This window comes from Meles meles, chromosome 6, assembly GCF_922984935.1.
Source record: "Meles meles chromosome 6, mMelMel3.1 paternal haplotype, whole genome shotgun sequence".
Classification (NCBI taxonomy): domain Eukaryota; kingdom Metazoa; phylum Chordata; class Mammalia; order Carnivora; family Mustelidae; genus Meles; species Meles meles.
The window spans coordinates 65,403,367-65,420,711 of record NC_060071.1 but is presented as its reverse complement, the minus strand read 5'-3'; the positions used below and the strand labels follow the sequence as shown (position 1 = coordinate 65,420,711).

General features: G+C 60.5%; 1 protein-coding gene across 1 annotated transcript in view; it reads left to right on the top strand.

Moving 5' to 3' along the window:
• SPTBN5 (spectrin beta, non-erythrocytic 5) overlaps positions 1–17,342 on the top strand; it is a 45,452-nt gene extending 28,110 nt beyond the window's left edge. The window contains exons 36-67 of the mRNA XM_046007853.1: positions 152–319; positions 839–988; positions 1,109–1,300; positions 1,504–1,599; positions 2,954–3,069; positions 3,154–3,268; positions 4,021–4,134; positions 4,318–4,439; positions 4,688–4,850; positions 5,039–5,227; positions 5,481–5,558; positions 6,189–6,361; positions 8,295–8,385; positions 8,518–8,664; positions 9,258–9,395; positions 9,488–9,744; positions 9,919–10,105; positions 10,318–10,527; positions 10,982–11,178; positions 11,301–11,505; positions 11,784–11,978; positions 12,875–13,030; positions 13,268–13,485; positions 13,662–13,851; positions 14,074–14,250; positions 14,423–14,527; positions 14,884–15,024; positions 15,293–15,364; positions 15,829–15,915; positions 16,006–16,097; positions 16,243–16,328; positions 17,142–17,342. Coding sequence (XP_045863809.1) covers positions 152–319; positions 839–988; positions 1,109–1,300; positions 1,504–1,599; positions 2,954–3,069; positions 3,154–3,268; positions 4,021–4,134; positions 4,318–4,439; positions 4,688–4,850; positions 5,039–5,227; positions 5,481–5,558; positions 6,189–6,361; positions 8,295–8,385; positions 8,518–8,664; positions 9,258–9,395; positions 9,488–9,744; positions 9,919–10,105; positions 10,318–10,527; positions 10,982–11,178; positions 11,301–11,505; positions 11,784–11,978; positions 12,875–13,030; positions 13,268–13,485; positions 13,662–13,851; positions 14,074–14,250; positions 14,423–14,527; positions 14,884–15,024; positions 15,293–15,364; positions 15,829–15,915; positions 16,006–16,097; positions 16,243–16,328; positions 17,142–17,335 — 4,821 coding nt within the window. The 3' untranslated portion in view covers positions 17,336–17,342. The remainder of the gene's footprint in view (positions 1–151; positions 320–838; positions 989–1,108; positions 1,301–1,503; positions 1,600–2,953; positions 3,070–3,153; positions 3,269–4,020; positions 4,135–4,317; positions 4,440–4,687; positions 4,851–5,038; positions 5,228–5,480; positions 5,559–6,188; positions 6,362–8,294; positions 8,386–8,517; positions 8,665–9,257; positions 9,396–9,487; positions 9,745–9,918; positions 10,106–10,317; positions 10,528–10,981; positions 11,179–11,300; positions 11,506–11,783; positions 11,979–12,874; positions 13,031–13,267; positions 13,486–13,661; positions 13,852–14,073; positions 14,251–14,422; positions 14,528–14,883; positions 15,025–15,292; positions 15,365–15,828; positions 15,916–16,005; positions 16,098–16,242; positions 16,329–17,141) is intronic.
• The last annotated feature ends 3 nt before the right edge of the window (positions 17,343–17,345 follow it).

Here is a 17,345-nt window from a genome sequence, read left to right as displayed (position 1 = left end):
TGGTCATGGGGGAGCTGTGGGTTTGGTTCTGGCTTGCTGGGAGAACCAGCTGAAGGAAGGGCCATGCTGGGCTGAGGGAAGGGCTTTCCTGTGGGCCAGCCTCCCAGCATGGGAGAACAGAAGACCGTGACCCCAACCCTCCCCCCACCAGGAGGCAGCCCTTTGTGAGCAAGCAAAGACACTTGGGGGCCCCATCGTGCAGGATCGGCTCCACACAGTGTTAGCGCATCGGGCTCAAGTGAAGGACCTGGCAGAGAGCCGAGGACAAGCCTTGCACACCTGTCTCCTGATGACTGGCTTCACCAGGGCTGTGACCCAGGTCGGAGGGCCACCCCCAACCCCGTGCCTTCTGCTTGGGCCACATTTTACAGGGTACCAATCACCTTTACCTTCCCACGCTCCTTCAGGCCTCACCACACCCCTGTGATGAGGACACTGAAGTCTGGAAGGTTCAGTGGGTTTCCCAGGGGCCTTGCTGGACCCAGGACATTTGATTCAAAGACACTGTGAACAGAGACCCTGCTGCCTCCTGAGCCTGTGAGGGTTAGGTCAGAGAGAACCAGGGAGGCAGAGGGAGGGAGCCAGGTATCCTGGGAGCAGGCCAACCTCCCCTCCAGAGGCCCTGCCCAGCCCTACCCTCTGGCTGGGGGCAGGGCCAGGCCTGGAGCATGTCCTCCTGGGCTAGAAGCACTGGATGGCATCTATCCAGCTCGGCTTCACCCAGCCCTGGGGGCCAGCAGTCCACTCCCTGGGCACAGCTGAGAGTGAGTACGTGGGACATCCCTGGGGACAGAAGCAGCACCGGCATAATGGGATTCATGTCCCCAACCCCCACCAGGCCCAGGAATGGATCGAGGAGCGAGTCCGGCAGCTGAGAGAGCCAATCCCTCCTGGGGACCTGAAAGATAAACTGAGGCTCCTGCGAAAGCACCAGGCCTTTGAGGCTGAGATCCAGGCCCATGAGGAGGTCATAACCTCTGTCACCAAGGTAACAGGGCCTCGGCCCCAGTCTTACTCCAAAGTGTGGGCTCTTGGAAGGCCAAGGAGGAAGGTTTCAGGTGGGGGGAGGGATGACAGGCAGGCAAGATCTCCGGGTCCTGTCTCCCAGGATGGCGAGGCTCTCCTGGCACAGAGCCCCCCTCGGGCAGGAGAGGTCTCCCAGAGGCTGCAGGAGCTGCAGGGACACTGGCGGAAGCTGAGGCAGGCAGTGACTCTCCGGGGCCAGGACCTGGAGGACAGGTGGAAGTTTCTGGAGTTCCTGCGGAGAGCTGACCTTACAGATGCCTGGATCCAGGAGATGGTGAGACCCAGCCGGGCAGGGACAGAGCTGGGGGTCAGGCTGCGGGGCCAAGAGATGGGGACAAGGACAGGCCTGCTGCTCCCCAGCTCCCTGACAGGCGGGAGCCCCAGCAGGAAGTTGTCCCAACACTGCTCCAGGAGCTGGCTGCCCTGGTGCTGGGGCTCAGAGCGCCGTCCCAGACCCTCACCCCTCGGCCTCTGCAGGAGGCGATGGTGAACCTGGGTGAGCTGGGCCAGGACCTTGAGCACTGTCTGCAGCTCCGCAAGCATCTCCGGGAGCTCCCAGGAGTCTGGGCCCAGGTATGGGGCCCTGCGGGGGAGACGCAGTCAACCTGTCCCCCTGGGGGACAGAAATGCTCAGAATAGTAAGACATCATGGGTTGGGGGAAGGCTCCAACCACTGCCCCAGGCTCACTACTTGCATGTGCTTGGGCAGCCCCCTCATTGCGCCAAGCCATACTTCCTCCATCTTTAAAATGGGGATAACGCTGGCCTCCTAGGTAAGAGAGCCAGGACGAGTGGTGGTGTACGAATCGGTATGTGTGCTGAAACTGCCGGGAACTGTCCTCGCACCGCACACACACAGGTGCACATGTGCAGAAACTGACATACTCTGAATCAAACCCGTGGTCGAGTCCGCAGTTAGCATGCCCATTCTGTGCTCCAGTCATATAAGGTTTTACCCTCAGGGGAAGCTGGGGAAGGGATTGTGCAGCTTCTCTATACTATTTTTATTGTTATTGTTGTTGTTGCAATTTCGCAGTTTCCTGTGCATCTGTAATTATTTCAAAATTTAAAAAAAAAAAAAAGATACATGTGCCTGGATGGAGTGGACAATCCAACCGTAAATTCTAGCTGCCCAGAACCTTCATTCAGCTTCTCGGCTTCTCCTCACCACAACCCCACACGCACCCCCAAAATCTCTCTCCTGTGCTCTAGATGAAAGAAATGGGACAAATGTAGTCATGGTCAGGTGTTAGAGACCAAACACGTTCCCCTCCTCCATCCAGTGTCAGCACGTAGGATTTCTAGAAGGCCAAGGTTCTCGCTCTGAGCTCCCCTTTGGTGCTGGTGGAATTTACAGCCCCCCTGCCAGGCGCTGTGGTAGAGGGAGCACCAGAGAGACTCAAGGAGCGGGGCTCAGATCCCGGGCCTGCCACACACCAGCCGTGGTAGCCTCTGGCTCTGCTCTGGTGTATGCAGAAGGAGAGGGAGCCGCTCCTCTGCCCAGCTCGGCCAGCGGAGACCCTTCCTCGGAAGCACTTGGGGAATTTTAACCAGCTCTCTGAATATGAGCTGTTGTTACTGGGGGCAGGATCCCTGCACTCCCTCCCGAGGCTGGGGACCCCACCCAGTGGACCCATAAGCCCCTCTCACTAACAGCCCCCACCCAGGACACATCGGGGTGGAGACACTCCTGCACCAGGAGACACCCCCCCACCCCCCCACCCCCGCTTGCCACTTCATTTCACCACTTGCTTTGCTCTGCCTGTCCATTCTTATTCTCAATTCTTATCTGTGCTTTCTTATCTGTGCTTTCTTATCACTTGCTTTCCTGAGCAATTTAACACGCAGCTCCTCACCCTCTCTTGGGCTGAGGCAGACCCTCCAAGGGCTGTGACTGCCCGGGTACCCTCACCCTTCACCCCCGCAGGACACCGTGGACGACATCCACATCAGGAGCATCAGTGACTTGTCCCTGAAGCTCGAGAACCTGGACCCTGAGCAAGTCAAGACCATCCACAACCGGCGACAGCAGCTGAACAGCAGGCCAGTCCCCGACGGGAACGCCGTGGGTCTAGGGGAGGGGGCTGGAGGGCCATCTCCAACTCAGCCTTATGCCTTCCTTCCCAGATGGAAGAGTTTCCATGGCAACCTACTCTGGTACCAGCAGCAGCTTGAGGGGGCCCTGGAGATACATACATTGTCCCGAGAGCTGGATGGCGTCACTGAGCAGATTGGGGAGAAGGTAAGTAGCAAAAGACTGTGGCAGCTGCGGGGCGAGGCGCTCACCCAGAGTTTCCCATGCGTCTTGCCCCCCACTTCTCCTCAGCTTGGGTACTGGAGATAGATGCTGCTAGGGGTCCTTCAGGGCTAGGGAGAGGGGTCTGCCAGGGGCTCTCTCACTATTGACTCTGAGCCCAAGAAGCCCCCATTACAGGCTTGGAGGCTGGCCCACCTGGGTCAAGAGGCCAGACACAGCTTCCCCACATACTCTTCTGTCTCTGGTCCCTGAGCATGGCCAGAGCGCACAGGAGCTTCTCCCCAGAGCATGTCAGCAACCACTGAGAAACATGGGCTAAACGCTAGCAAGGGGGGTGGGGGGCATGTGAAGAAGTTGTCTGCCCCCCCACCCCCCAAGAAGTCCCATGCGACACAGATGGAGCCCTGTTCTGGGCGTGAAGGGGCTCTTGCCTCACTCTTCTTACTCCTCTGCTCCCTGGCTGTCCACGCTCAGTCCCCCCCAAAGGAATGAGACCGCTGAGACCTGATATGTGGAGGCAGCACAGAGAGGGCTGGGTCAGAAGAAACGCCATCCCCTGCTCTCTCCTGGGAATTGTTCTTCACAGAAGGAAGGGGCCTTGGTCAGCAGAGGGCACGGGGAAGGGAATCAGGTGGGGTACTTGGTTCTCACACAGAAACCCCATGGCTGGTGACCCCTCGGCAGTGAGTGGGGAGCCGCAGCAAAGGCAAAACCAGTAAGGCTGCATTCCTTCCCAGGCCGCCCTGGTCCAAGCCCTGGACTGTGGGAAAGATGGAGAGAGCTTGCAGAGGCTGATCCGGAAACACAAGGAGTTGGAGCGGGAACTAGGCCTCCTCCAGGCCCAGGTGGAGGTACACAGCTGGGTGTGGAGGTGGCCTCGTCTGTGGGATGCTGGGCAGGCTACAGAGGGCAGAGGCCTTCCAGACTCCATTGAGCAGTACGCCCCCCAGAGGCCAGGGGCCTCCCTCAGCAGGGACTCCCCTGACTACCACCTACCTCCCTGCCCCAGCCCCTGAACCCCGCTTTCCCCACAGTCCCTAGAGCGGGCAGTGGGCCGCATCTGCCAGAGAAGCCCTGGGACAGCCCACAGCCTCAGCCGCAAGCAGCGGGAGGTGACGGACAGTTGGTGGCAGCTCTGGAGGGGGGCCCAGAAGCGGTACGGACTCCTGGACCTCTTTCCTCACAGACTGAGTCCTGGGAGCCTCTCTGTCTCTCCCCTTCCCCTTAACCCTGGTCTCCCCGAGAACATTTTTCCACCCTTCGAATAACCATTGGTATTGTCCCCCTATTAATCCCCAGCCCTGGGCCCTTGTCTGGCCAAGGGGATTCGGAGAGCATTGGTGTGGGTGCAAGGGAAGGAGGGGCTCGGAGGCCCCAGGGCTAGCTGACGAACCCTGCGGGCAGGAGGGAGTCCCTGGAGGCCTTATACGAAGCTCAGAGTCTGCAGGCTGAGCTGCTGCACCTGTCGGCCTGGGCCCAGGGGCTGCGGGCGGAGATGGAGGCCCAAAGCACCCCGAGCAGCCCTGCGGAGGCCCGGCGCAGGCTGGAGGAGCACCAGGAGCTCAAGGTGAGGGCCGGACCCTGGGACCTGATCTTGCCTCTGCCGTGTCCCAACTTCCTCTGAGCCCTTCCTCCCTCACCTGCCTCGGCCTCTGTCCTCTTCCATCCTACCCACTCCGCTGTGTTCCGCCTCACGCCTCCTCCCTTGCATGGAGGGAGCCCTGCCTCGGGGGTCTGAGGCCCATCTTATGACAGGCTGAGCTGAACTCACGGACAAACCGCATCAGCCTGGCCCGAAGTACCGGGCAGCGACTGCTCGCAGCAGGGCACCCAGCTCCCCCTGACATCCGCCAGGCCCTGGCTGGCTTAGACCAGGAGCTGAACAGCCTGGAAGGGGCCTGGCAGGACCACCAGCTCCAGCTGCAGTGGGCCTTGGAGCTTCAGGTAGGCAGCCTCCATCCTGCCCTCCCTTAACCCCACCGTCCCTGGTCAAAGCCAAACCCCGAGGCCACTGTTCCGAGGCCTTGCCTGGTGCCCAGCGCCCAGGTGGCCGGCAGCAAGTCTTGCTGGCTGTGCACGTGTTCTTTCGAGCCAAGGTCTTGCTCCCTGGTTTCTCCTCAGGTCACCCACAGGCTCACTCCATCTGCACCGAGGGGACCCTCTGCTCACTTCCTTTTGCCTTTTCCTTTCTTGACAGCTGGTTCTGAGTTCTGTGGAGCAGATGGAAAGTTGGCTCTGCAGCCAGGAGGACTGCCCCACTAGCAAGGGTCTCGGGGTGGGTGCCGACCCAGGTTTTACCAAAGCAGAGGACAGTGCTGCCTGAGCTCCCCCGGCCCCGGGGGCGGGGGAGGGCTCCACATTCTCTACCACCTGCAGCCCTGAAGCCTTCACTCTTCCATGTTTGTGGTTCTCCTGCACCTGGGGCTCAGCCCCACAGGGAATGTCCCAGGGGCTGAGAGGGTGAGCGTGCGCCCTTTGACCTGTTCTTGTCTCCTTCCCACGACTTCTCACCTCTGCCCTCCTCATGTCCCTCCCCCGAGGTGTGCTCTTCCAGCCACCATCCCAACCCCTGTGGCCGGTGAGCCTGACTCAGGGGGGATCTCGGAAAAATCAGGGGCCAGCTGGCTCCGTGCTGACACAGTCTTACCAGAGTGCAGAGGAGGGGGTGTTCCTGTTGGGTGAAAAAGCTCCATGTGCCCTGAAAATTCTGACCCTGACCCCATCCCCAGTACCTTCCCTGGCTAAGGATCATTGTCCTAAAGCCAAACTCGGCCCTGAGACCTCAGAGGGACGGGTTTGGGCAGAGGGCTCATCATGTGGGTGAGTGTGGGTGGCATGGCCGGCAGAGAGCTTGGGACGGGAGGGCCAGCCCCATGGATGGTAGTGGCTTCCCTGCTCCTGCCAGGACTCTTGGGCTTCTGCGGAGACCCTCCTGAGGAAGCACCAGGTGCTGGAGCAGGGCCTGGAGGCTCAGGCTGAAAAGATGAGCGCGCTGGAGGCCGCGGCCCGCAGGCTGCACCAGGCTGGGTACTCCGAGGCCCAGGGTGCCCTGGGTCGGTGCCAGGCCATGCTCCTGAGGTACATCTGGTTCTGGGCTGGGTGGGGGGCGGGGGCAGCAAACTCCCCAGCGTTTTCCAGGGGCTGAGGTCGATGCCAAGCACCCCTGCCGGCCCAGCATGTGGCCCCCCAGGGGAGGTGAAAGGGAGTTGTACCAAGAAACGTGTCCCAGGAAACTGAAGGAGGGGCGACCTAATGGAAGGGCCGGGCCAGAGCCCCGGGGTTAAGTGTCCATGAGCCAGTGTCCTGAGTTCCTGTGCTGCCCCCTTGTGGTGGGATTTGGGGCACTTGCCTCACAGAGTCTCAGGTCTACGAGGATGGGGTAACAACGCCTGCCTCTTCAGGTAGTTGGGAGGATGGAGAAGGTACCCTTGATGTCTTAGCACGGCGCTTGCCACTCAGGCAGGTCGGCACATTTCTCACGCCCATTTAGATGAACCCAGCACAGCTCACAAGACACCAGGCTCTTCCTTTTTTTCCTCCTAAAAGCCCGTCCAGTTCAGCTAAGTCATCCAGCTTCTCGGACTTTTAGAGCCAGGTGGATGTGGCCAAAAGCTGGCTCTCAGACTGGCAGGGGTCTCTGCCTTTCCCAGAAAGCCCACTGGGGTCCAGGGTCCACAGTGCTTGTCAGCCCTCGTGCAGGCCCTCTGACGGGGGAGGGCTGGGCCCTTCGCTCCTTGCACGTGGGACCCCCACCTGGCTACCAGGAGGCCTTTGATGGACGGATGACAAATGCTGGTTTGCTGGTCTCTGTCAGCATCCTCCCCTCGTGACACCTGATCACCTTAAATGGCTTCTGGTGGCCTGACTTTCCCCTGGGACAGTGCCCCCGTGACCCCTCCCCTTTGGGCTTCTGGCATCCTCTGGGGAGGCGGCAGTTCCCGTTCCACCAAGCCTCGCTGCACCTCCACCCCCATACCCTTTGGTAGCCCCAGCAGGGGGAGAGAAGTTTCCACTCAACGCTGGCATGGAGACGACAGGGGTGTGGGCAGTGTTGGGCTTTTGTTCCTATTTACTTTTTAGATCACGGGTCTAATTTCTCTTTTTGTGCGTACAGCAATGTATTTGATACACCGGTACAGAGAGGTACACATATAAGTCAGCAGACACACACACGCCGCGCACGCGCGTACGCACACACCACACACACACACATATATTTGGGTGCATCCGCTCAGAGTCCTTCCGAAGGGTAGTGCATGATCCAAACTAGTGGTTTGGACGCTGCACTAGTTGGCTAGCATGGCCATGACAAAATCCCACAGACTGATGGCTTCAATGCCAGAAACATGTTTTCTCACAGTGCTGGAGGCCGGAAGCCCTCAATCCAGACGCTGACAGGGTGGGTTTGTCCTGAGGCCCCTCTCCTCGGCTTACAGACTGCTGTCCTCCCCTCTCCTCACATGGTCATCCCTGCATGTGTGTGACACCTGACGTGGCGGGTTGGGGGCACTCTGAGCAGCTCATTTTAACTTCTTTAAAACCCTGTTCTCCGATTCAGTCCCACTGTGAGGTACTGGGAATGAGGACTTCAACTTAAAAATGTGGGGGACAGGGGCGCCTGGGTGGCTCAGTGGGTTAAAGCCTCTGTCTTCAGCTCAGGTCATGATCTCAGGGTCCTGGGATCGAGCCCCGCATTGGGTTCTCTGCTCAGCAGGGAGCCTGCTTCCTCCTCTCTCTCTCTCTCTGCCTGCCTCTCTGCCTACTTGAAATCTCTGTATGTCAAATAAATAAATAAAATCTTAAAAAAAAAATGTGGGGGACACAAGTCAGCCCCTGAGAGGCACCAGTGAAGAGGGGGAGTAGAAGTTCTCTCCTTTCAGAGGGAGCCCCAGGCTCGGGCATACTGGTCCAGAGGAAGGGCTGTCGCCAGGGAGAGGCAGGTGCACGCCCCTGGAGCAGCTCCAGGTCCGGGGAGTGGACCTGCGGGCCCAAGAGACCCTCCTTCTGGCAGGAGAGAGGCACTGGTAGAGCGAGCCAGGACCCGTCGCCGCCAGTTGGAGGAGCTCCAGCAGCTGCAGACTTTCCTGCAGGATTCCTTCGAGGTTCCCCTGGGTTGGGGGGTGGTAGTGGTTGTGGTGGGGAAGGAGAGGCCAGCCTTCCTCGGGGCAGCCCAGAGGTTCTGGGGAAGGGGGAGAGCCCGAGGCAGCTGGGCCTGTTCCTCTGCATATGTGCAGGTGGCCACGTGGCTGAGGGAGAAGCACTCCGTGGCCCTGGAAGAGGGCTGGAGGGACCCCGCTCTGCTGCAGGCCCAGCTGTGGAAGCAACGGAGTCTCCAGGCTGAGCTAGACGCAAGTGTCCACCACCGACAAAGACTGCAAATGGTAAGGGGACAGTCCTGCACACCAGAGAGTGTGGGGAGACCCAGCAGAGCCCTAGCAAGGACTCTGATCCGGAGTCACAGATGACCAACACTTATCTAGTCCTTCCTGTACACAGGCACCATGCCCAGCACCCAAGGGGAGAGACAAACAGTAGCTTTTCTGGGGCACCCTCTCCAAAAATAGTGCCTTTTCAATCACGTATTGAAGGGATAGTTTTTAAAGCCATCTTGGATGGACACGAGGGGACAGAGAAAAGCCGCAGTGAGCAGGCCTGTGGGTAAAGAAGCCAAAGTGTAGCAACTTTGAAATTTACCCTCTACCTCTTTGAAATTTACCACCTACAGAGGGCAGGACCTGACCCCAGGCTGGCTCCCTCTAGCATGATGTGTCCTGCTAAAAAGGTTTGATGTCTGATCTCGTTTAAACAAAATAAGTGTTGTTCTCTCCATTCTATGGATAAGGAAAATGAGCTCAGAGAGGTTCAAGAATTCGCCCAGATCACACAGCGAGCCCACAGGCTAGGGGTGGAGCCTGCGCAGGTTCACGGGCACCAGCCATCCTAAGTCCTAGTGGTGTTCCCTTTGTGGCTGTAGGAGGGACAGAGGCTGCTGCGGGAGGGCCACCCAGCCTCAGAGACCATCCGGGAGCAACTGCGGGAGCTGGGGGAGCTTTGGGATGAGCTTCAGGCCAACAGCCGGAGGAAGGCAGCCATGCTGCAGGAGGTTTGTGAGGTAGGCTCTGTGTGCCAGGGAACAGGCCAGAGGCGGGGGTGGGGGGGTTGCTAGGCCTGTCCCCCTGGTGCCCACCTCACATTCTGCCCTAGGCCCTGCATCTCCAGCGGAGTGTGGAGGAGCTAGAGAGCTGGCTGGAGCCTGTGGAGGTTGAGCTGAGAGCCCCTGTCAAGGACCAGGACCAGCCTGGGCTAGACAAGCTCCTGGGGGCACAGGGAGAGCTGGAGGCCGCCATGGACGGGCAGGCCAGGCAGGCACAGTGGCTGTGGGGCCAGGCCCAGGTCCTTGCAGGGGAAGGCCTCTGCCTGGCCCAAGATGTGAAAGACCAGGCCCTGCAGCTGCTTCGGAGGTAGATCGACCCATGTGCCTCCTCCTTACCCGCCTCCCTCCCTGCCCTCCAGCTTGTCTCCTCCAGGCCACCCCCTGCCCCCACGATGAGGGGCACTGAGTGAGTGAGCGCTGGGTCACCGTCTCGTCTAGCCCTCACCCCTGACTGCCCCGTCCCCACCCTCCACCGTTGCAGGTTTGAGAGCCTGAGGGAACCCCTGCAGGAGCATAGAACTGCCCTGGAGACCCAGAGCCGCCTCCTGCAGTTCTTCAGGGATGCCGATGACGAGATGGCGTGGGTGCGGGAGAAGCTGCCCCTGGCCACCACCCAGGACTGTGGACAGAGCCTGAGCACTGTGCGACAGCTGCAGGAGAAGCACCAGGTGTGGGCCCGCTAACCCTGAACCTCAGATCGGGCACCAGTCCCAGCCAGCCAGTGGTGCTGGGAGCTCTCCACCTCTGGGGGGCTTTGGGGACACCCCAGGTTCTTTGTGGGCCAGGAAAGGGAAGGCTTTGGGGGCAGATCCGCAGGATCTTATAAGGCTTCCAGCATGACTCTGGGTCCCCTGAGGAGGGTCTTCCTCCCACTCCCCAGAACCTGGAGAATGAGATGAGTAGCCACGAGGCTCTGACCCAGGCCGTGGTGGCTGAGGGACACCAGCTGGCACAGGCCGGGCCCTTTGCCACAGAGGCTGCCGTCCGGGTGCAGCAGCTGGAGAGCGCCGTGGGCGGCCTGCGGGCAGAGGCCACGCGGAGGCGGCTGCAGCTACAGCAGGCTCAGGAGGCCCAGCAGTTCCTGATGGAGGTGAGGGGCTGAGGCCGGCGCGGCTGGGCCTGAGGAAACCCAGAGTGTAGGCGGCATTCTGGGCTCTCTGTGCGTCCCCTCATCCCTCAGCTAAGTGCTCTTCTGCGCCCCAACCCCACCCCCACCCCCAGAGCTCGTCCTTCTGAAGTTGCCCAGAGCCCTTGGTTGGGTGTGATTTTGTTTTATTGTCTCCTCCAAACCGGTGGTTCTCAGTCATTGCCTTCCATCAGAACCACCTGCAAGCTTTACGAAATGCAGATACTCAGGTTCCATTCCAGATCAGATCAGAATCTTTGGGGTCGAGGGCCAGGCACAGGGAGCGTGAAAGCTCTGGGGGAGTCCCACGTACAGCCAGGGTGCAAACCACAGCTCGAGACCTCAAGGCCGTGCGTGCCCCAAGCTGGGAGCCCCAGAGGCCATGACCCAGGAAAGACTGCTCTCCCTGCACCCCCAGCTCCAGGAGGCAGAAGCCTGGCTGGAAGAACGGGGCTGTGTCCTGGACCTCAAGGATGTTGGGCAGAGTGCTGAGGCCACGCGTGCCTTTCTGCGGCGGCTGGAGGCCACCCGGAGAGACCTAGAGGCGTTCGGCCTGCGCGTTGAGAGCCTGCAGCAGACGGCAGCCCTCCTGGAGAGCAGGCAGAACCCGGAAAGGTGCAGGGGAGCCCGGCCCACGTAGGGAGGCGCAGGGAGGGCTCTCCCTTCAGAGGCAGGCACGTGAGGCTGTTCTGGCCTAGAGAGGAAAGGCTTCAGCAGGGTTGTCCTTTGTGCCACAGCGGCAGGGCACTGGCCCAGATGCGGGCAGTGAGGGAGGCCCACTCAGGGCTGCTGCTGAGGGCGGACGGCAGGCGGCAAGTCTTGCGGGAACAGCTACAGCTCCACCAGCTGGCACGAGAGGCCCTGCTTCTCGAGGCCTGGCTGGTCAGCAAGGCAGCCACGGCTGAGTCACAGGACCACGGGCAGGACCTGGAGGCTGTCGTGGTGAGTCTCTCCTGAGCGAGCCTGGGGCCAAGTAGATGGAGGCCGAGCCAGGGCAAAGGAGGTGTGCGTTTGGGCGAGAGGGAGGCGAGGGCGAGAGCCGAAGGGAAGAAGGGGGGCTCTGGGCGGATCCCCATGGTGCCAGAGCCAGAGTCGAGGGACGTCTGCTTCTGCCTCGTCCAGTTCAGGTGGGGCCGGGGGGTGGGAGGGGAATGACTTCAGACATTGCCAACCCTTCGCGAGCTGCTGGACGCCACCTCCTTGTCCCTCTATCCCCGCAGATGTTGGAAGAGAAGTTTGATGCTTTCAGAAAGGAAACTCAGAGCCTGGCGCAAGCCAAGGTGCAGGCCCTGAGGGAGCTGGCAGACTCCCTAGAACGGATGGCACCCAGGTGCACTTCCCAGATTCAAGCACAGAGGAGTCGCATCGAGGCCGCTTGGGAGAGGCTGGACAGGGCAATAAAAGCCCGCATCCAGGTAAATGCTTCCCAGACCAGGCCAGGGGCAGCCAAGGAGCAGGAGCATCGGTGCCTTCTGCCTGGTAGGCCAGCCGGGGCTAAGCATGGGAGCGTGGGAGTATGGGCATGAGTGTGTATGTGTGTGTGTGTGTGTGTGTGCGTGCATGCGTGCGAGACAGGGCTGCCTCTGATTCCCAGCACTAGGCAGATGGGAACTCCCAAATTCTTACACCTTCACCTCCCCTCACCCTAGCTCTCTCCAGCCATTTTCTGTCTTGCTGGCACAGTTCACTCCTCCAGGGAGAAACAGAAAGCCGGTCTGGCCAGCTTCCGAACCCCTCGGAGCCTCCCCTAAACACAGGCCTGGGGTTTGAAACCACCCACAGTATTGATCTGTCCTCACCCACATGCACTTAATGGTTTCCTCTGCTGCACCCCCCATTCTCCAAGCTGCCGTGCCCTGTGTAGATGGGCTGCGTGTTGCTCCCTGACCTGTGTTCTCAGCTGGAGCTGCTGGTTTTCTTTAACATAGGCTGCTCCCCAAGTCCCTGACAGCCCGGGCAGCCTCCTGAGCTGGACCCTCCCCTCCTAGCCAGTCCTCCCAGAAACCAAAGCCCTCCTTCCTAGGGACCCATCCCCCATGCTTCAGAGCCTCCGCCTTTCTCGTGATTTGTACACCAAAGATCCCCTCATCACACGGTGCCCCCTGAGACCCTATCGTCTCATCTGTAACATCACACACTCATTGAGCACCTGCCACATCTGGGAGGTTCTCTGTACCTGGTGGTGACAAATGAGTCACCGAGCCCCATGGTCCTCGTTATTTAAAGGGAGGCGGCCCACAAGGCCACATCTCTAGAGAGAAAGACCCTAGGAATGAGCTCAACCCAGAGCAGACCCTCGTCCCTCTCCCAGAGCCTAGCCATAGCCCGGGAGGTCCGGGGCCTTGAGCAGGCAGCGGCTGAGCTCCAGGAATGGATGCAAGAGAAGGCCACCCAGATGGTGAGAGACATCTGTGACTATAGCCCGTCATCAGTGCAGACCTTGCAGCAACAGCACAGGGGCCTGGAGGTGAGGGCACCTGCCCCAAGGTCTCCCTGCGGGTGAGGGGGAAGGCCCCCCAGCGGGAGAAGGGAAGGCCTTCCTAGTCCGGGAGTGCTTCCCCGGGGTGCGTGCGGAACACAGTGGAGCTGGCTTGGGAAAGAGGACCCCCCACCTCTGCTGCACAGAGAGGCCGGGGTGCTCCCAGAATGAGGGGCATGCGTCAGGTTGTGTGTGGGGAGGCCTGATCAGGTATTCTGGTGGCAGCGGGACCTGGCAGCTGTGGAGAAGGAGGTGGCCCGGGTGCGGATGGAGGCCCGTCGGCTGGGCCAGCTTTACCCTGCGGCTCAGGAAGGCTTGTGCAAGCAGCTGGCCAGGGTGGAGGAAGCCTGGGCGACCCTGGACGTGAAGGCCCGGGAGCGAGGTGGGCAGCTGAAGCAGGCTGCCCAGGGCCATGCCTTCCTCAGCTGCTGTCGGGAACTGCTGTAGGTGACATCCCGCCCTGGTGTTGGCCCAGCTCTGCCCTGCTGGGTGGGGGTCACCCCAGCTCTTCGAGGAGCTGGTCCCCCCTTCCCCAGGCACACCTCAAGCCCTGCCTCTTGCAAGCCTCAAGCAAGCTGCTCTCCAGGCCTGACGGCAGCTTCGTCTCCTTTCCCCCCAGAGTATGGGCTCAGGAGAAGCAAGCTCTGGTCTCTTCCGAGGAGATGGCCGGGGACGTGGTGGGGGCTGAGCAGCTCCTGGTGCAGCAGGTGGAGCTGGGGCACGAACTCCAGGAGCGTTGCCTCCGTGCCCACGATGTACAGCAGGAAGGGCGGCAGCTGATAGACAGTGGCCACTTCATGTCCCTGGAGGTAGGAGCACAAAAGGGATGGAGCCCAACTACCCAAGGCCTTGGAACCCCTAGCAGAAATCTCAGCCCTCAGGAGAAGGCAGGCAAGGAGCAGGGAGAGAGAGGCCAAGAAGGGAAGGGGAGGGTCTGGGCCTTCCCTGGAGCCCTCTGCTGGCCCCTCCAGGCCTCCCCTGCCTCAGTGCTTCTGCTGGAGTGTCTGACCCAGAGCATCCCTTCCCACCAGGTGACAGCTTGTCTGCGGGAGCTAGAAGGGCAGCTGCAGGCACTCACAGAGGCCTGCACCCTGCGCCAGGAGCGCTGCGAGGAGAACTGGGGCCTGCAGAAGCTACGGCAGGAGCTGGACCGGGCCGAGGCTTGGCTGGCCTCCCGGGAGGTTCTACTGCTGGACCCCAACTATGGGGTGAGCCCAGCACCCCCCACCCCATTAGCCAGCTGCACCGACTGGCAGCTGTGGCCAAGGGCAGGTCCTGCTGTTCCTCAGCTCCCTACCCACTAAACCGGGTTGCGGACCCCTAGGGGAGGCTCTCAGCACCCCCCTGGAGCGGGCCTCACCCTGGCTGGCTTCTCCCCAGCACACTGTGTCCGACGTGCAGCGGCTACTCTGCAGACACCAGGACTTAGAGAAGTTGCTGGCAGCCCAGGAAGAGAAGTTTGCCCAGCTGCAGAGGAAGGCAGGGGTGAGAGGAGGCTGGGCGAGGGTCCACCAGCAGCTAGGGGCCTGAGGGCGGGGGGGGGGGGGGCGGGAGCAAGCTGAAAATGGAGCTGCCCCATGCCCCATGCACTGAGCCCACAGCTGACCCCTCGGAAAAACCCTGTTCTTTGCCAGGCCAGCTGCAGGGTAACAGGGCCCTGTTACCCTCCGATCCAGGAAAGGCTGGAGCCCCACTGTGGACTAGGATGACGGGGAAGTGTCTTAAGCCAACTAAAGCAGGAACAGATGAAGGAACCATGATGAGACAGGGGTTCTCTCTAGGGGAAGGAATTTGGGAAAGAGAGGCGATCTGACCTGGCTCACCTCATTCCCCTCTCAAAGGTGGACTGGAAGCTGCTGCAGCAAGTGACAGGGCTGGAGCCTGGGAGTGCTGGCCGCAGGCTCACATCCCCCCAGCAGAGGCCCTTTGGAAGCTGGTGGCCAGGAGTACAGCTGGTGGAGACAAGGGACCTGCAGCCAGGTGTCCATGTCAGGCCACCCATACCCTCCGCCACCACGGTCTCCCTGGAACCTGTGGCCCGGCAGCAGGAGCCCAGTGGGGCTGGGACCATGGGGGTAAGGCTCAGACCCTGGAGCCAGCACTGAGCCCCAGGGTGGGGGGCACTGGGCCTAGGAGCCGAGAGTCCTCAGGAATGAAGTGATCAGAGAGGGGAAGATTGCTAGCCCACCTCTCAGAGGGGGCCTCTCCTCTGTTCCCGGATGTTTCCTGGGCCCCATCTTGCCCTTTCAGGATGCTAAGGGTGCCCCCACCATGGAGGGATTTTTGGAGTTCCAGCAGCAGCTCCAGTCTGCCGAGAGGCGGGTAAGTATAGAAGGTTCCTTCTCCAGGCAGCTCTCTTCCACAGAACAGCTTGGGCTCAGAAGGGCCACCAGGGCCTGGAGTCTTGACATGGTGGATAATCCCCCGCCCCCGTTCTTAAGACAGTTTCATTTTCTTTAAGTAATCTCTACACCCAGCATGGGGTTCAAATTCACAACCCAGCCCCGAGAGCAAGAGTCACACACACTATTGACTGAGCCAGCCCCGTGTCCCAGGACAGTTTCCTTCTTAAGCTACCTCAGAGCTGCCCCACCCGTGTGGAGGATGGGGCCCTCCTCCTCCTCCTCCCCCTCCTCCTGGTTTCCCAGCATCTCATTCCCAGTTTCCCTTGGGCCAGTCCAGCACTTGGCCTGGCAGCCTCTGGTCCGACACAGGTCTTTGCAAGGCCAGGCTCCAGCAGCCCCCCAACGCCCAGCTGGTATAGCCTCCCCACCTTCTCTCCACAGCCCTGCTTGAGCCCCTGGGATGGCTGCCAAGGGACCCTAGGGGGCAGCCCCCTCAGCCTCTTCTGGGACAAGAGGACAACAACAGAGGTACTGGGCAGTGGAAAACATGGGAGACAGAGGACAGGCCCACAGGAAAGAGCGGACATGGCTGCAGTGACCCCTCTCATGTCTTCTCAGAATATGGCCCCGATGGCCACCCTTGACCTCAGAGGAGCCCAGTGCGAGAGGCCGGGGCACCAGCATGGCAGGAAACACGCCTTCTCCTTAAGGTGAGGGTCATGTAGAAAAGGAGACAACAGCCCAGGGCCATAGTGACCCAGCAGGCACAGCCTCCGAAGAGCAACCCAGGGGCTGGAGGCAGGGGTCCCCTTATGGGAGGCCAAGAATTTTGACCCTTGGCTCCCTGGGTGGCAGGCTGAGCAGTGGGGTGGAGATGCCCTGGGCAGCGCCATCAGAAGGGCAGGCCGAGAGCAGGATTCGAGCCCTGAGCAGCACAGCTGGTAAGCACTGGGGGAACCTGGGGAGGGACTTGGGGTACTGAGTCCCTGGGCCCCCGGCTGCTGTTTCAGGCATCCTCAGAAGTGCCACATCTAGTACGTCTCTACCCAGAGAGGTAAGTGGGACTTCATATCTTCCCAGAGAACTGAAGGCTCAGAAGGGGTAAACCACTTGCCAAAGATCAGAGAGGGCAGGCCGAGTTTGCCGCCCTGGCTGCCTCTTGGCCCTGTCCTGCCCCCCTCGGAAACTCTCGGACTCCCCTGCATGCTCCTAGGCTTTGTTCTGTGACCCTGAGACCTTCTCTAACCTTCTAGTCCTCAAAAAGCTCTGAAGGCCCTGCCCTTGGGGTGTCCTGTGGACAGTGGCCAAACCCAGCTCCAGCAGGAGGGATGCCTGGAACACACCCCTGCCCCAGAAGTCTCCCGTCACTGTGGTCAGACAGGCTCCACCCAGAGACTGTGTATTCAGGTCCTATCCTCAGGCTGCTGTGAGCCCCGGGTGGGCTGTTCCTCCCAGGAACAGGCTCTCGGGGTCCTGGCTCCCTTCCTCACACTGTCTCTGGTCCCATGGGAGCTGAGCCTGACCTTCCAGCAACCCAAAGGCCTCCTGAGTGTCTTCAGGGTCTTCTCCAGACTGAGCCTTTCTCAGCCCGTCTGCATTTAGCCTTCTGGGAGGCAGAGCGTGAGGGGCACCACATGGGCAAGGCTTGACGTGTGCCTGGCCTCCTGTAGCAGGCACTTCAGTCCATTTGAGCTGCTTTTAAAAAAAATCACAGAGTAGGTAGGTAACAGACCAGAACCATTTATTTCTTACAGTTGTAGAGACTGGGAAGTCCACCATCAAGGTGCCACCAGATTTGGGGTCTGGTAAGAGCCGTCTTCCAGGTTGTGAGGGGAGACTTCTCGCTGTGTCTCACTTGGTGGAAGGGGCCAGGTTGTTCTCTGGGGTTTCTGTAAGGGCTCCCCTCTCATCGCCTAATCACCTCCCAATACCATCCCCTTGGCGTTAGCATTTCCATG